Consider the following 18,668-nt stretch of genomic DNA (forward strand, 5'->3'; position numbering starts at 1 on the left):
CGGGAGGCTGAGGCAGGAGAATTGCTTGAACCCAGCAGGCGGAGGTTGCAGTGAGCCGAGATCATGCCACTGCACTGCAACCTGGGTGACAGAGCAAGACTGTCTCACTGGAAGTTGGGGTGAGCCCTCTCTCTGAACACCCTTGAAACTCCCACTGGCTCTAGGCTCTTGAAGGTGGGTTCCAACCTCATTTCTCTTTGTGATCCATTGCCAAATCTCTGTTCCATGTGCCCAGGTCTCTCACCATCCTGCTGCCACAAGGGGTCTATATCTTTCAGCCTGTGGGCCTTTGTTCACTCATGCCAGGCCCCTACCTAGAATGCCCTCTTGCTCCCCTTTTGTCTGCCTCTGTCCTGCTTCTACTTGAGTGCTCAGTTTGAGTCCTTGCTCTTCCTAGAAGCTTCCCTAGACCACTCTATCTGTAAGTTGTTGTAGCCTGGAGGGATGTGGCTACTGCCTGAGACTCAGAGCTGAAGGCAAGCTGCCACGGGGTGGGGGAAAAGAAGTATCTTGTTCATTGTCTGCTCTAGCAGACTGGGTAATTTCTAAAGAAAAGAAATTTCCTTCTTACATTTGGAAGCTAGGAAATCCAAAGTCCAGGGTGCCACATCTGGTGAGGGCCTACTTAGCATGTCATAACATGGCAGAAGGCATCACATGGTGAGAGGGCGAGAGTGCGCCAGACCGTGTCTCTCTTCTTATAAAGCCACCAGTCCTACCACTGGGGCTCCACCCTGATGGTTTTATCTCACCACAATCACTTTCCAAAGGCCCCACCTCCAAATGCCATCAACATATGAATTTAGATATTATGTTTCCAACACATGAAATTTGGGGTACACATTCAGACCATAGCAAGAAGGTTACTCCAGCCTCTCTCTTCCTACCTTTCAGCGTCCTGCTATGCTCGCCATTAACCAAACCTGTCCGGAAGCCAGTGGGCAAGGGAGCCCAGGTATTGCAATCCTTAGGAGTCAGCCTCCTGGGACACAGAAAGGCAGAGAATGGTCTGGAACTGAGGATGGGGCTGGAGGAGGCAAATGGAGAATAAAGTTTTATAGTAGCTGTTTACCCATCCTACTGCCACTGGAGTGCATATCCCCTAGGATCGCTGGTCCCAGTCATTGCATGCAGCTAGCTTCCCTGGCCCCCTCCTGCCAAAGGCCGCCTGTGCTTCCCAGCGATTGTGATAACTAGAAAACCCCCTTCCTCATTTCCAGACACCCCTATTTAAAAACCACTGTGTCATACAATGAGGCTTTTTCATACATTGTCCCTTCATCACTGTTTCTAAAATGCAAAGCAATTTAATAATCTGAGTGTTCACCCATAGTTCTGTCCTGACTAAACGAATGAGGAAGCAGAAATAGCCATATTGTGACCTCAAGGTGCTATTTTTTATTCCCCATCAGAATACTGGAAGGGGAGCCAGGGAAGCCCCACAGTCTGCTGTCCTCTGTGGGCCCTTCCTTGTGTGTGAGTCCATCTGGGGCTTCAGGCCAAATACTGTTTAGAAGCCTCGAGCACTGACTATGACACAGGACTAAAATGAGAATGAACTGAAAGGATTTTGTCCAGAGAAGGGGTGAATAGGGGTGAATAGGCAGAGAAAACACTACAAAAAGTGTGAACCCTAGCCTCATGTTCAGACTGCTGGTTACATTGTAGACTTTATTACTTTGTTCAGGTAACAATAATAGTGATAGTTTTCTCTGACTCTTGCACAAGACTTTACAGTTTGCAACGTGCTTTCATATACATTTGACAAGTGAAGAAACTGAAACTCGGGTTAAATAAAGCGCCCGAGATTCTACAGCTTGAAGGAGGCAGAACTGAGACTGGAAGTCAGGCTATCAGATTCTGACTGCTAACTGTGGTGATAAAGAGCTTTCTGGGCTTCGTAAATTGGTAGTGTAGGCCAGGGTTCATTAGCTAAGCTCTCAGCATTGCTACATCACCATCCCATGTCAGTGGTAGTCGATGGCATTTTAATGGAAGCCAAATAACTCTTTCTGTTGGCATTCTCAGGCAGCTGGAGTTTTTGTTTTATGATAATTAAATACCATCATCTTTCATATCTGACAATCTTTAGGACCCAATTAATGACTGCAGTTGCATGCTGGAGTCATCATTAGCTCTGTAACAAGGAGACCTTCAGGCACCTGTCTGCCATTTGCAGGGCTGGATGTGGGCACTCAGCCTGGCACCCTTTCTTGGAGCCAGAGCTGGCCTTAGATCACAGGGCTATTGACACGATTGAGTTCCTTGCCTGAGCCAAAGCTCTGGAAGTTCATGCCTTTTTCTCATGAATGTGATCTCATAAAAGAATAGTAGTGGACTCCACTGGAATCTTTCCACCAGGGAGGCACCCTGCCATCAGTCTAGGGGGTGCTTATAGCCTATCCTGGCCTGGTTCATCCTCCACGTGGCCACCAGAAATCTTCCTCACATACTAATGTGACCCCCAATCTCTGAATAAAGGCCAAGGTCTTTAGCCTGGCACCTCCAGGCAGTGACCACCTGGGACTGCCCCAGCGTCTCTACCTCACCCACAGCCACTGTTCTCACACAGCCATTTCACACTGGTTATAAAACTGTCCCCAGCTGGCCTTGCTTCTGAACCCTTGCACAGGTATTATCTGCTGCCTAGAATGCTCATCAGACATAGGTCACATATCCCTTCTCAGAAACTTTTCCTGACCCTGACAGTCAGTGTGACAGCTGCTCTTCATGCCCGTGGTGCTCCCTGGGGCTGTGGCGTTTGCTGGTAAGGATTACTGTGGTCAACACTTGGAAAGTGCTCAGGATGTGGCAGGCCTTAATGTAAGCACCTTTCCTGCATTCATTCATTGAATGCACACAAAGAAGAGCGTTTAACAGTAGGGTCTATGGAGGCAGACTGCCTGAGTTCAAATTCTGGCTCCACCAATTAAAGGTTTCGAAATCTTGGGCAAATTGCTTAGCCTTTATGTGTCAGTTTCCTCATTTACAAAACTGGGAGTAATAACAGTACCTTCTTTACAGAGCTGTTATAATGATTAAATAATCAAAGTATTTAGAAAGTATCTGGCAAGTAGTAAATACTCAGTAAATGTTAACTAATGTATGCGATGATGATAGTGATGTATAATTTTATCATCACCAGTTTGTGTAGTATATATCTGTTTGTATATCCGTTTTCTTTACTAGACTATAAGCATCTCAAAGTCAAGGACCATATTTGTTTTATTTCTGAATCTCTATGTATTCAACCTATGGTAATCCATATTCTTTCTCTTCCTTTTATTGCCATTACTTTTTTTTTTTTTTTTGAGACGGAGTCTTGCTGTGTCGCCCAGGCTGGAGCGCAGTGGCGCGATCTCGGCTCACTGCAAGCTCCACCTCCCGGGTTCACGCCATTCTCCCGCCTCAGCCTCCCAAGAACCGGGAACTACAGGCGCCCACCACCACGCCCGGCTAGTTTTTTGTATGTTTAGTAGAGACGGGGTTTCACCATGTTAGCCAGGATGGTCTCGATCTCCTGACCTTGTGATCCACCCGCCTCGGCCTCCCAAAGTGCTGGGATTACAGGCTTGAGCCACCGCGCCCGGCCATTACTATTATATATACCTTTTATAGATGAATGACTAGAGGCTCAGAGGTGAATGTAGCTAGTAGGAGACAGAGTTAAGGTCTAGGTCTGTGAGATCCCTGAGCTCTGCTCTTGCGTCTTTGCCAGCTGTCCTCCCAAACACTGGCTACTTGTCAAGGATAGGGCTTATCCTCATCTTTTAATCCATCAAGTCCCTGCATACAACAAGGGGATGTTTAATATTCCTGGCTGATTAACACTGGGGCCCTCTCCTTATGGCACACCTTGAACCCAGGGCAGAGAGGTATGGATGTGGGTAGCAGCCCCTGCCTGGTTTGCTCTGAGATGCTAATCTAATGCGGAAAGGGGCTTTCATCTTTGAATACATGGTGAGCCCATGTGTCTGGTTTTGTTCCGAGTGTCAGGGCTACAGCCATTCTCATCAGTTTCTGAACTACAAGTTCAGCTACAGGCACCCTCCTGAGACTAGAGCTCCTAGGAGCCAGCAGGTTGTCCAGAGTGGGATTCAGTGTAATAAAAGAGTATCATACTTCTGTTAGATATTGTTCTGCTCTTTCTCTCTCGAGGCTTTTTGCTTTGGAACCCATGCTGTAAATGCTGAAGAGTGATCACCATGGTGATGATTCAGGCCTTTGAGATGTGTTCATTCAACATGACTTTATTGTAATTGTGGAATTAATAGTTACCATTTTTCAGAATTACTATATTCCAACCATGATGCTAAATACTCACATACATTATCTCTTTTAATTCTCATAACAGTCCTACAAGGTAGGCATTATTTCCATGTAATTATAAGAAAACTAAAGCTCCAGAGAAAGTAAGTAACTTGATGAAGGTCACACAGCTTCTAAGTGGCAGAGCCAAAACTTGAACTCAGGGCTCTCTGACACCAAAGCCCAGTCTGTTTCTCTTACATACGGCTCTGCCCAGCACTGTAAAGGAGCCTCACTATGATCTTGGTTCAAGGAAGTGCTTCGGTGTTCAGAATTTTTGTGCATCTAAAATGAAAACTGCCTGAGGTGTTGGAGGACACTAGTAACTGCAAATATATTTAAGAACTTGTAGGAAGCAAAGAAACTTCCTGGAAAACCAGGCTTGCAAAACTCAGGTGCGCAAGTGACCTTTACTGGTAGTGGTGTGCACAAATAACAGTAAAATGACTCACATTTGGGCTTGATTCATGGATATACTTGGTAGCTATACCTGTGAGAAGAGGGTATAAATTGGAAATTGCATCACAGCTTTGCAGGTGTACCAATGTGTACTCTCAGGTAGCTTGAGAGAAGCAACTGCTTGTGCAGGCAAAAGGCCCAACTACCTGAGTTGTTCTTTCCCCGACATTCTGTAAAGATTTACTGAGGGCCTACCATGCATCCATCCCAGCTCTGTGCAGACACTGGGGATATGGAAAGGAATGACACATGGGTCTTTCCCTCAGGACGTAGTAGGAGTTGATGGTACACTTGGCACCCGAGCAAACCCATGGCTCTTCATCCTCCAGAAAGTGGTGAAGTAGGAGAGTTTGCCGTTTCACAGACAAACTGACCAAGAACCAAAGGGAAGTGAGTTGTTGGAGGTCAACCAGCCAGTAAATAGAAACTAGAAAAGAGTTCTCTCTTAGGCCGTATTTATCTTGTTCACTGTTTTATTCCCAATACCTAGTGTACAAGACTTGGCACAGAATAGGCATTCAATAAATTCTGAGTGGGTGAACTGGTTCTGAGATTCCCTCCAAAGATGAGGGTGCATATTCATAGGGGGATAAAAGAAGGCTCCTCTGTAGCCTCTCACCTCCGTCTTTCCTCCTGGCCACAGGAGCAAAAGAAAAAAAAAGGAGTCCCTTCAGACCAGAGGAAACATTTGCTCTTTGGGAAGTTTATATTTCTTTCTGGGGTTTGTGAGTGAGATTTCCATTGCTGAGCTCCTAAATATAGAGCTTTCCCTTTGGGAACCCGGGAGACATCAAGGTCCCCTTTTTAAGGTTCTCAAGCTAGAAAGGGTGAGGGAAGGGAAATAAAGGGCCTAGCTGAAGCCTCTGCAACTCTGGCTCCAGGCAAGTAAGTAAAGGCCTGCACAGACCCATGGTCTAGCAGGCCCAGAGTGGTCTACTATGATTTTTTGCACACAAATATGAACCTTACTTGCTTGCACTGACAGCTTAGACCATTCACATGGCTATTCGTTCAATAAACTTAATTGAGCATCTGCTCAATTCTAGGCTCTGTGATCACCCAGCACAGAGAAGAGAAGATAGGGACTTTCACACCTCCCAGAGGAGGCAACATGTGGACATCAGTATGCTTGCTGTTGGGGAGGAGATGAAAATGAGAGGTCTGGGTTGCCTGCTGTCAGCATTCAAGAGGAAAAGGAGGATAGATCAAGGAAGTCTTTCTGGATGGGGAAGCAGTTGAGCTGAGGGCTCAAAAAATAGGATTTGGGCCAGAACATTCCTTATTCCCATAGAAAACATTCCTTGTCCCCATAGGAGAATTTCCTTTTAGAAGTTAGTTTTTAGACCTGAACCAGTGATCTTACTTAAAATGTCATAATTGCAGGACTTTTGACAGTTCCGCTGATCATTTATCAAGCCAGAACCAGGTGTTCCATTAGTCACAAAGCAAATGTCTATAGGCTTGCCTGGCCCAGACATCAGATGCTGCTGTCTTCACTGAGGACCTTTTTCCTGCATTTAGCCATGGACAGACAGTCCAGGAGGTGTCTAAGTTTTATGCAAAGGCACCATGGTTTGGTAGACTGAATTTGGCCTTTGTATTTTTGAGAACCGCTGACTAGTTTTGTAAGCCTGTGTCCTCATCTGTAAAATGGGAATACAAATACTGCCCCCTAAGGGTTGTTGTGAGCATTAGAAAAGTTAAGGATGTGAAAGCACACATTGTAGATGCTCCAATACATAACAGAAACTATATCAATTAAATAAAATGCCATGAGGTTGACCCCTAGGGCCAGAGCAAGAGCAAGGACTGGGTAACACTTCTCTGCTGGCCTCTTTATAACCATTGGATGGTAGTGGTTCAGCCGCTGCCTCCCACTGCTCTGGTGGACTACTGCCAGCAGCCTGAAAGGCCAAGCCTGGGAAGAACATTCAGTCAGCCCAGGAGGCTGCTTCTTCTGCTGGCTTCTGTCCCAGGCTCTTTCTGTCTCCATTAAAGTGCTACCTGAGGACAGCTGGACAGAACAAATGACCCTGCACATTCTCACCTTCTTCCTGGTCCAACACTCCCTGTTCTCTGAGTGGGACACTCTGCCTGGACAGGTTGTATTCACCTCCAGGTTCTTTCCCTTCCCTGATAGTTCCCTTCTGGTCCAGCACTAAGCACTGCATATCTTCAGGGGGTACTATTCACATTCTGTCAGCTTCCTGGGGACCGTCCTTGTGGAAGTTGAGGTTTTGACCATTCAGATGGCCTCAGCACATCTCCTGGCCTCGGAGGAAAGATGTGGCTGGAGTGGAGGATACATGATGGAGTTGATGGGAGAAGAGGCTGGAAGACAGCCATGGATCGGATTCTGGAGGGTTTTATATTAAGCCAGGTGTGGGCTTTATGCTGAAAGTAGCAGCTTGTAATAAGGAAGTGATCCACTTCCTTAAACAGGTTTCTGTTTCTTTCTCCCTTCCACCCTAACTCCCCTTTCCCGAATTCCCCACCAGATTTGCTTTATACCTCTTTGGCATAAAAGGATGGTTTATTCAAAAAGCAGAGTGATGCATCTTACACTGAAAAATCCATAACACTAATGGTGCCTCATACCTGACTATGCTTGCTGATTTCCAAAAGCCCTCTCCCTATCCCTGGAAGAGCACAGCCTTTGGAATATTGCTGTTCCTTCTGATTCTTAGTCTCCTCTATAAAATACAGAATTCTCTTGAGGAACAAAGAAGCAGAATACTTCAGAAATATTTATTTCCTGCGGATTGCCTCATTTGATCTCACAATAGCCCTGTGATCCCCCAAATAAACTATTTCCCCTATTTTACAGATGAGAAAACTGAGGCTTAAGAGGTTAAATGACTTGACCATGCCCATGTGGTTAATAAGTGGTAGAATCTAGGATAGAATCTAATTTCCTGGCCTTTTCACCACCCCCACAATATCATCCGCTTTGAAAGACTAGGCTTTCTGTGAGCATAGCTTAGATGGATAGTGAAGATTTACCTCCACAACTTGCCTCATTTGTGGTATCACCAGAAATTGTATTCGTTTTCTTTCTTTACCAATAACACCCACTTAGCCACAAACCCTTGGGCACTTTACTTACCTGCTCCAAGTCTACATTTTTCATCTGTAAATTGGTGATGATACCTGTTGTTCTCAATAATTAAAGGGAATAAATAACGTATCTCAATGTTCTCATCTGTAAACTGGGGATAAAAGCAGTCCCTACTCTGTGGTGGTTGTGAGAATTAGCTGAATTTACACTTGTGGAAGGCTCAGAACAGGACTCTGGCACATTCAATGTGCTCAGTAAATGTTGAGTGGTTTTTAACCATCGGGCCCCAGCATGGCTCACTTTATTCAAAAGTCATCTTTCTCCTTATGTGGCCACCCCATCTAAAATTTTACCACTGCCCCTACATACACAGGCCACAATGCCCTTCCTGGCTGTATGTGCTCTTAGATTTATCACCATCTCCGTAAACTATACATTTTACTTTTAAAAACTTTGTTTCATATACTGTGTACCATCATATATAATCATGGTTCTAGAATTTTAGCATACATCAGAGTCACTTGGAGGGTTTGTAAAATCAGATTCCTGGGCCCCATCAGCGTTCATGATTCAGCCAGCCTGGTGCAGGGCTTGGGAATTTTCATCTCTAACAAATTCCCAGACGATGTTGAAGCTGCTGGTCCCTAGCTACACTTTAAAAACCACGTCCTAAAAGCATGAAACAATGTGAAGTTGCTGAGATGGGTAACTAGTCTTGTATGTTTTCTATTGTTTTACTCCCCTACTAGAATTTAAGCTCAATGGGGACGGGAATTTTTGTCTGTTTAGTTGGTTAAGGTATCCCTAGCACCTAGAACAGTAGATGCTCAATAAACATCTGTCGTGTAATTACTGTTGACTGCATCAATATGTATGATCTGCCGGCGCCCTCTTCTGCGGTCTTGCTCAGACCTCCGTGGCTGCTTTTCCAGCCAAGGGGCAGCACCCAGCTCGCCGCTGCTGACCGCCATGTTTGTGCCCTAGATCACCCGGGCGGCCTGCAGAACCACGCGCGGCTCCGGACGCCGCCGCCGCCGCTCTCGCACGCCCACACCCCCAACCAGCATCACGCGGCCTCCATTAACTCCCTGAACCGGGGCAACTTCACGCCGAGGAGCAACCCCAGCCCGGCCCCCACGGACCACTCGCTCTCCGGAGAGCCCCCCGCCGGCGGCGCCCAGGAGCCTGCCCATGCCCAGGACAACTGGCTGCTCAACAGCAACATACCCCTGGAGACCAGGTGCGCGGCCGGCAGGGCGGGCGAGGCTGGGAAGGGCGGGCAGCCGGGGCCAGGACCAAGGTCTTTGGCTGGCGGGGCCGTTCAGTGTCCCCAGATAATGCTGGCCGGAGGAGCTGGGGTTGGGTGCACGGTTTAGGGATGCAGTTCTCTGACTGTCAGCATAGTCTTTGGAACCCAAGAGACCCAAGGTCCAGTGCTAGCCTACTGCTTACCAAAGGTGTGACCTTGGCCAAGTTGCTAGATACCCCCTGCACCAACCCCTTGCCTCTCTTCCCTTGTCTACACAATGGCCATGAAGTTTGCAGGACAGAACTGTTAAAGGAGATGACGAGCTAACCTGTGAACGAGGCTTGCACAGGTGTGTGACCCACAGCAGGTTGTCAGTCTGATTTGACTCGGGCCCTCATCTTTGCCTTTCCCTACATGATTCTACCACCCAATGCCTAGTGTCAGACTTGCCTGGCCTGGCGTCGGCACTCAGCTATGTCAGTCTCCCCACCTCTCCTCCTTTCCTGCTGTGCTACCACCTTTATACCCAAAGCCCTAATAACCCCTAGCATGTATACATCAACTTTGGGTTACAAGGGCTTTCCTATGTGTGACATTATGTAATCCTCATACCTCTGTGAAATGGCTATTAGGATGATCATCCCCATTTGGGAATTTGGAAGCTGAGAATCAGAGAGGGTCCATCACTAGCTCACTTCACACAGGCAATTGAGGCACAGCTAAGACTTGAACTCAGGTTGCCTGACTCGCTGTCCAGTGCTGCTTCACCTACACCCCAGCTGCGTTCTCTCGGTCTCTGCTGGCCGGGATCCCTCCGCCTTATTCCTTCTTCCAGCTTTGTTGGGCAGTGATTTCGTCAGCTCGGGGACATCAGTCCGCTTGTCTGTAGCTGTTCTCCTTCCCTCTGCTTACACACTGTTTTTCCAAAATGGAATTTGTTTATGATTATAAAAGTAATACAAGCTCACCAGAGAAAATGCAGAGAATTATAAAGACAAAAATTAAGATTGACCCATAATCCTACCCCTCTGAGGTAAGCACTGTTGAGTTTGGGTGCATAGCCTCTCCCTTTCTCTAAACTGTAGATGAAGTGTCCCAGGCTGGCAAAACTGGAACCACTTTATCTTCTACCCTATTTCCTAAAGTAGTGGGAAACATAGATTTCATTTCCCCAAACTCCTGTTCTTTATCTGTGAAAAGAGCAAAGTTCATCCCAGATTTAAGGAAGTAAAATTAACCTGCGTGTGGAAAGTGTGGACATGTGACTGCCTAGCACACAACTATGGTAACGGCACATCGAACTTGTAGAGGCCAGTAAGAGAAAATGAACATTGTTTGTACCATTTTACTCCTCTAGAATTGTTTTTCCAAAAGCAAAATTCTTAGAGATACAGCCCAACCAGCTTCCCCGCTCCCATCTCCAGTCTCTTAATTTATATTATTTCTGTTGATATCCTTTAAAATCGTGTGTGATTTTTCCCTGCGTGCCTCCTTTGCGCTCATCAGTAACATAGTAGGATAATTGTGTGTCAGCCTGCCCAGGGTAGCTTAATCAGATCTCCAGTATTTACAATGTGCTCGTTGAAAGACCGAACATGACTGGAAGAAGCCAGCCACTAATCGATGGTTCTGATGCCCTGCATGGACCACAGTCACCACTCCCTCTGCTTGGATGTTCATCTTTCCCACTTAGGATCAAGTTAGAACTTCCTACTCTGAGTCTCCAGGTTTTTCAAGGAAAGGAAGATAGAGGATGAGCAGCAAGGCAGTTTTCCTAATGGTTAGTGTGAGTTGCAAAGGTGGTCCCAGCTCATGTCTCCTGTCTTTCTGTGCTCACCTGCCTTTCTGATGCTCTATCCTCCCACACCCATTGCTGAAAACACATGCAGCTTTTTCTTTTTATTTATACTTTATTACTCAAATAAGAAATGTTCATTGCAAAACAGCTAGACAATGAAATAAGAAGAAAAGAAAATCATTTATATTTGTCACCAAAAGTAACCATTGTTAACATGTAGGTATATACTCATATAACACCATTTTATATACGTCTATACACATATATATAACATTATTTATGATATATATTATTATATCATATATATTTAATATTCAGTGTATGTATATGCATGTACATGTATTTCCTCCAGTGCCAGGCCCTTTCATGCCTTTGCACAGAGTCTTGTACAGCTCTGCCAGAGTCACTCACCTTCTCCCTTTGTGGTCTATCCAATCCTACTTATTCTGGAAGCCCCGGTTGAAATGTTTGAGGAAGTCTTCCTCTGTGACCCCACAGTTCTGTGCATCCGAGGATGGCCTAAAGCCAGAAGAGGTGCTTAATACAGTGAATACACAATCAGAATTCTAGATCTTAATTCTGACTGTAACTGATTGAGGGCGCAAAACTAACAAGGCACAGTTTAGGAGGGATCAGCGTCAAGTCTGGCAGATAGAATCACAAGCTGACCAACTTGGCAAAGTGGACAGAATATGGCCTTCAAAGTCAGAGGGACCTTCATACCTGCCTTGGCTTTAACCCTTACTAGCTGGGCAAGTTCCCTAACATGCCTGAACCTTGATTCCTTCATCTAAGAATTCGTGCCTCTCAAAGAGGTTGGGAGGAAGTAAACGAGATGTATAAGAAGCACACAGCACAGTGCCTAGCATTTAAAAACCACACTGTAAAAGCTATTTCCCATTTTTTCATATACATCTTCTCTCTGTATCCACCCTGTGAATAAAAATGTCATTCAGAAAGCTTTTCTTGAGCTCCTACTCACCCCAGAGGAGTTGAGGGGAAATAGTATGTTCTACCTCTTCTCTACTTTGAAGAAGTAAGTTTGGCCTGATGTTCTGAGGACACAAGTGATGGCCCATTCACCATAGTGAGTTTGAAGCACAGGTTTTAGGGTCAGATATACCCTATCCTCAGAAACCTCACTCTAGTGCTCACTAGCTATGGACCACGACCTTCAATTTCATCTCCAAAATTGAGAAAATAAAAGTCACTTTCTGCTGTGATTATCTATTGCTGTACAACAAACAAATGACTCCAAAATTTAGTGGCTTTGGAAGCATCCAGTTGATTATACTTCACAGTGTGAGTCAAGAGTTTAGGAAGGGCTCAGCTAGGCTATTCATTCACTCCACATCGTGTTAACAGGGGTCCACTGGTGGTATTCAGCTGGCAACTGGACTCATTTGAAGGATCCAAGATGACTTCACTCACATAATTGACACCTTGTGGAGGGATGGCTGGAAATCTGGGCTTGGCAGTACCCTTCTGTCTCAGTCCATTTAGTGTTGCTATAAAGGAATGCCTGAGGGTAGGTAATTTATAAAGAAAAAGGATTTATTTGGCTCACAGTTCTGCAGACTGTACAAGAAGCATGACACCAGCATCTGCTTCTGGTGAGAGCCTCAGGCTGCTTCCACTTATGGCAGAAAGCAAAGGGGAGCCAGTGTATGCAGAGATCACATGCCAACAGAGAGAGGGGTGGGGAGGTGCCAGGCTCTTTTAAACAACCAGCTGTGGAGGGAACTAATAAGAATGAGAACTTGATCTCCTCCCAAGGAGGGCTTTAATTTATTCAGTGGAATCCACCCTCATGACCAAAACACCTCCCATTAGGCCCCACCTCTAACATTGGCTATCAATTTTTCTTTCTTTCTTCCTTTCTGTTTTTTCCTTTTTGAGACAGAGTGCAGTGGCATGATCCTGACACACTGCAGCCTCAACCTCCCAGGCTCAAGCAGTCCTCCCACCACAGCCTCCCAAGTAGCTGGGACTGCAGGCATGTGCCACTCCCATGCCCAGCTGATTTTGTTTATTTTTTGTAGAGATCAGGATGGTCTTAAACTCCTGTGCACAACCAATCCTCCTGCCTTGGCCTCCCAAAGTGCTGGTTCTACAGGTGTGAGTTACCGTGCCCAACTGGGTATCAAATTTTAACATGAGCTTTGGGGGGACAAACATCCAAACTATAGCATCCTCTCCCTCTAAGGGCCTCTCCACACAGGCTTCCTATCAGGGTAATTGTGCTTCATACTCAGTGGCTCAGGGCTCCGAGGCACTGAGACAGGCAGGCGCTATTGATGCTTTTAAGGCCTGGCCTGAAAATACTATAGTGTCACTTCCACCATATTCTGTTGGTCAAAGCAGTCATGAGTTGGCCAGCTTCAAGAGGAGGAGAAACAGACTCCACTTCTCAGTGGAAGAAGTGTCTAAGAATTTGTGGCCATCTTTAATCCACCACACCACCTCATAAGGCTATTGTAACAAACATATTAAGATAATGTCTGAAAATATCTTAACATATAGAAAATGCTCAACTACTTATTATGTAGTTTTTTATTATTCGATAAATATTCACTGAATGTCTACTATGTGTCTACCAGCTAAGACATTTCAGACAACAGACTCTTAGAGTAAGTGCTATGACAGAGAAAAGCACAGGGAATATGCTACTTTTAATTGCCCTGAGATCCCCAGCACACAACACAGGGCTTGCCACAACATGGTAGCTGCTTGGTAATTATTAACACAGGTGAAATAAATGAATGAATACATATACTTAACTGAGACTTTAGTGGGCAGAAAGGAAGGCTTCCTGGTAGACCTGGTACAGCATGACCGAGAACAAGCAGTCTCCTAGGCAGAGGAGGGGAGGAAAGGAGGGCCTGAGAGGGCACAGTCTGAGCAGAGGCCTAGCAGCTCAACAGAACAGGGCCTAGTTGAGATAGTTGTCCTAAACAGCTTTTGCCAGGCCCCACCAGAATGGGAGCCTCTTGATACCAGAGAAATAGTCACGGGCCCTTCCCTGATTGTCAAACTCAGTCTGTATTGAGAGTCTAGAATTAATGGCTAAGTAAATACTCTAACAGCTGGTAGAATGACCAAGAGGGATATAGATTTCATGCTGGCAGGAAAAGAAAGGCTAGCAGAAGGATGAAGAAGAGAGAAGGCTTCACCCACCATACTTCTGGCAGTATCCAAGGTTAACTGACTCCTCCAGTGAGGAGCCTGGGCCTACCTGTGCTCCCTTTGAGCTGGGGTAAGATGTTGCGGTAAGCTTCTACAGGTGCATCTGTGACCCATTCTGGAGGGAGCCATATGTTTAGGGTCCCCCAAACTCTGATCCACTTCTTGTGCACTCTGCAGCATCAGACTCTTAATTGATTTCACAGGGACTGTCTGATTAATAACCCATCAGGCTCCTGTCGGGTGAGGGGAAGTCAGAGCAGAAGGCTGCCAGACCTTGGCTCCAGCTCACTCATCTCATCTCAAGCCTGGTAGGGAAGCCTGGGGCCCATTTTATGGTCACACTGAATTTGGGGAACAACCCTGCCCACCCTCAGGGATGGGGCCACCCTGGTGGTCTCCAGACCAGCCCTAGTGTGGTTCCCAGAATGGCACACACAGTGCTTTCTGGCAGGCCAGATCAGCCCCAGAGCATTGCAGAGAATTGGGATATAAAGGCTTCCTTGTCATTCACTGATTCAGTCACATACATGCAGAAGACACAGCCAACTGTTATTAAGAAGCTCACAGTCTTGTGAGGGAGACAGACCCATAAATGAATGAGAACAGGTGTCATAACTGATGTTGTGACAGAGGGAGTCCTCTGAGCAGAGAGGAGGGCGTGATTCCCTCTGCTTGGGAGCAGCAGTAGAGAGAGCCCTTACTGGGAACAGCCAGATGCTGTTCTAAGTTCTTGGCACATGTTAACTTCAATCTTCACAGCTATTCCATAAGGTAGGTGTTGGGGATCCCCAGGCCCCCACCCCCAGGTTCGACGATTTGCTAGTGGGACTCACAAGACTCAACACGTAGTTGAGTATAGGTGTCATACTCACAGCCCTGGTTTATCACAGTGAAAGGCAGCAAAGCAGAATCAGCAAAGGGAAAAGAAGCCTGGGGTAGAGTCTGGGGCAAACCAGGCACAAGGTTCTGGGGCCCTCTCTCAATGGAGTCACACAGGACGCACTTCATTCCCCCAGCTACAGGTTGTGACAACGTGTGAAATGTTGCCAATCAGGGAGGCTTATTAAAGCCTCAGCTCCAGGGGTTTTTTACTCGGGGTTGCTCATGTCGACACCTCCTGCCTGGTAAGTACCTGGACTCCAGACTCCCCAAAGGAAAGCAGTTATTCATCGTAATTGTTGAGGCACAGTGAGCCAGCCACTCTCATCAGTTAATGGTGGCAACTCTCCTGAAACCTGAGTTCCCAGATGCCAGTCCAGGACCACTGTTATAAGAAGGCCTTGCAAAAGATAGCAATCAGGGCTGCTGTCCTCACTCTTCTGCGCATGTAGGTAGTCATATTCTCATCCCCATTTTAGAGATGAAGAATCTGAAGCACAGACAAGTTAAGTAAGTTGCCTTAGGTCCCGCAGCCGGTAAGTGGCAGGACCAGGGCCCATGCCTAGGCTGGCCGGCTCCAGGGCCCACACACCTAACCACTATGCAGCGCCATCTTCCTGATTGTTCAAAGTAGCTTCTCCAGGCATAAATTAGTAGGAGTTTGCAGGGGAGAAAGGAATTCTTAGCTGAGAGATAGGCACAGAGCCAGGAGAGAGCTTGGCATTTTGGAGAGATGGCAAGTAGTTGGGACAAGTGGGAGCACAGGGAGTCTCTTAGGATGAGAGTAAATGGAGGATCTTGGGCTACATGAAAAGGAGGTTGTACTTTTCCCTGTGGGCCTGGAGGCTGGGGTGGTAGACGTGAGGGTGAATAGCTAGCAACATCTTTTAAATCAGGGGGTGCCATTATGGGATTGGCCTTTTAGAGGGATGACCATGGCTTGGAAGACCTGGTACCTGGTTCATTTTTTTGCCATTCATTTGTTCAACTGCCAGCCCCTTCACTAACTCTGTGTGGTCATGGCTGAGTCACTAACCCCCTGTACACCTTGATGTCTCTGCTACAGAATATGGGGTGTGATCCCTGCCTGTCCTGCCCCAGTAGGTAGTTGTGAGAATCAGATGCAATTATGTCTGTCCCAGGGCTTTGTGGGTGGAAACATGGCCCAGGACAACAGGCTTACTATGAGAGGGTGAACTGTTGAACAGGGCAGGCCTGAGGAACTACTGGCCTCTGCAGCTTCCCGGCTACTTCCTTCCCAAAAGCCCTTTGTTCTGCCCTTGAGAGGTGAGCTCAGCCTGCCTTAAGTCAGACACATGGGACTGGGAGCCCGTCCTACAGGCAGTTCAGGGGCTAGTCCAAGACCTCACCACATGCTTAGAGGGAACCAGTCCATCTCCTCCTTAAGAACAGCACACCACTTAGCTGAAGGTTCCTGTCCAAGTACTCAGGAACCTCTTTCCTGAGAGGCAGCTCAGGGCTGTGAGGCCAGAGAGATTTGGTTTAAATCCCATATTCACCTTATCTTTGCTGTATGCTGGGCACTTAACCTTTCTGGGCCTTAGTTTCCATATCTGTAAAATAAGGTAATAGCAACCAGTGTGAGGGTCAAGTGAATCAGGTGCCCATACCTGAGCTCTCAGCAGCCGTGAGCAGGAGACCCTGCAGGACTATGACCCAAGGTGGGCTCTGCAGCTTAGGGTCCCCATCAGGAAAGGTGGGTATTTGTTTCTCAGAAGAACTAGACGCTGAGAGTCTTGGGGAGTGGGTGGATAGGAGATTTGGGGGGAAGTTCCTTTAACTGGAAGTCAGAGCACCTGGGTTTTAGTTTCAGCTCTGCCACTGACTTGCTTTGGTATGGGTATGGGGGCAGAGCACATGTCTCTCTGGGCCTCAGTTTCCTCATCAATCAAATGACACCAAGTAATTTGACCCAGAACTAAGTTTAAAAGTACAGAACAAGACTATTTCAAGGCAGTAGTAGCATTCTGAGTAGCCAGAGCTTGCTTTTTCTTTTGTTTTTTTTTTTAAGGCCAAGTCTCATTGGCCCAGGCTGGAGTGCAGAGGCACAGTTACGGCTTATGGCAGCCTCAACCTCCCCGGGCTCAGGTGATCCTCCCACCTCAGCCTCCCCAGTAGCTGGTACTACAGGCACATGGCACCATGCCTGGCTAGTTTTTGAATTTTTTTCTAGAGGTGGGATTTTGCCATGCTGCCCAGGCTGATCTCGAACTTCTGCACTCCAGCCATCCACCTGCCTCAGCCTCTCAAAGTGCTGGGATTACAAGTGTAAGCCACTGCACCTGGCCCATAGCCAACATTTTCAGCAAGTTCTCATGTCTCCCCAAATTCCAGAGTGATCTAAATAATTAATATGCGCATTAGCATGAGTGTGGAAGCTCTTTCAGGAGACTGGTGTACCCTCTTACTCTAGAAATCCTTTACTCTGTTGCATCACCTCTTCCCCTCTCCTAACAGATCCATACTTTTAGAAGATAATTATCCAGTCTCTCTCTTTTTAAAAATAACTTTCTTTTTAAATTTCTTTTTAAATTATAAAAGTTAAAATAAGAATCACTGTTTTTCCAGTCACTTGAAAATCCCTCCTGTTAACATTTTGATCTTTATCCTTTATGTCTTTTTCTGTGAATGTATTTCTTTTCTGTGAATATATTTCTTTTTTTTTTTTTTTTTTTTTTTGAGGCAGAGTCTCGCTCTGTCACCCAGGCTGGAGTGCAGTGGCATGCATGATCTCGGCTCACTGCAACCTCCACCTCCCTGGTTCACGCCATTCTCCTGCCTCAGCCTCCCAAGTAACTGTGACTACAGGCACCCACCACCACTCCCAGATAATTTTTTGTAAATTTAGTTGAGATGGGGTTTCACCGTGTTAGCCATGATAGTCTCGATCTCCTAACCTCATGATCCACCCACCTTGGCCTCCCAAAGTGCTAGGATTATAGGTGTGAGCACTGTGCCCGGCTCTGTGAATGTATTTCTTTGTTTATTTCTGATGGTTTTAAGGTATAGATTTGACTCTATATCTTAAAACGGGGTCTGAGCCTTCTGACTCAAGCCAGACTCCCAGGTCTTCTAGGGAGCATGCCATGTAGCCAGCCTCAGGTCCCGGGGGGTGGCAGGAGCTCTTCCTTGGACCTACTCATGCTGTAGAGAGAGTGGACAGTTCCCTCCTGAAATGCAGGAATGGAGGAAATAATCATAGAATGCCGTCTGCTGCCATCTTCAATGAAGCACTGCCTGTGTGCCTGCTGTATGCCGGCATGCTTCCCTTTGTGTATCCTGAATTCAGCAGTATTCAGCACATATTTATTGAGTGCCTGCTACCATGTACCAGATATTCCTCTAGACTCTGGGCACATAGCAGTGAACAAGACAGATAAGATTTCTGCCTTGTGGAACTTAAAATGCATTAGGAAAAGCACAATAATCAGATAAGCATATATATATTGGATATATGTGGGTGTGTTTATCGCTTCCTAATCACTTCCTGGCCCCTTGCACTGTCATTGCTTTATTTTTCTTCAGAAAGAGAGAGAGGAGTGTGTGTGTGTGTGTGTGTGTGTGTGTGTGTGTGTGTGTGTGAGAGACAGTGATGAAAAATCAGTGCAAGAGAGAAGGGAATGATTGGGAAGAGTAGGCTGGGAGCTATTTTAGTTAGGGTAAGAAGGTAATAGTTGATGAGGGGAGGAGGGAGGTTATATTCTATGAAG

The 18,668-nt window shown here is 46.4% G+C and overlaps 1 protein-coding gene across 1 annotated transcript in view; it reads left to right on the plus strand.

Moving 5' to 3' along the window:
* The window catches only part of TENM4 (teneurin transmembrane protein 4), a 787,916-nt gene that overhangs the window by 532,445 nt on the left and 236,803 nt on the right, over positions 1-18,668 (plus strand). Inside the window, exon 7 of the mRNA XM_011938905.1 lies at positions 8,810-9,065. Coding sequence (XP_011794295.1) covers positions 8,810-9,065 — 256 coding nt within the window. The remainder of the gene's footprint in view (positions 1-8,809; positions 9,066-18,668) is intronic.

This window comes from Colobus angolensis, unplaced genomic scaffold, assembly GCF_000951035.1.
Source record: "Colobus angolensis palliatus isolate OR3802 unplaced genomic scaffold, Cang.pa_1.0 Scaffold179, whole genome shotgun sequence".
In the NCBI taxonomy this organism is placed as follows: Eukaryota; Metazoa; Chordata; class Mammalia; order Primates; family Cercopithecidae; genus Colobus; species Colobus angolensis.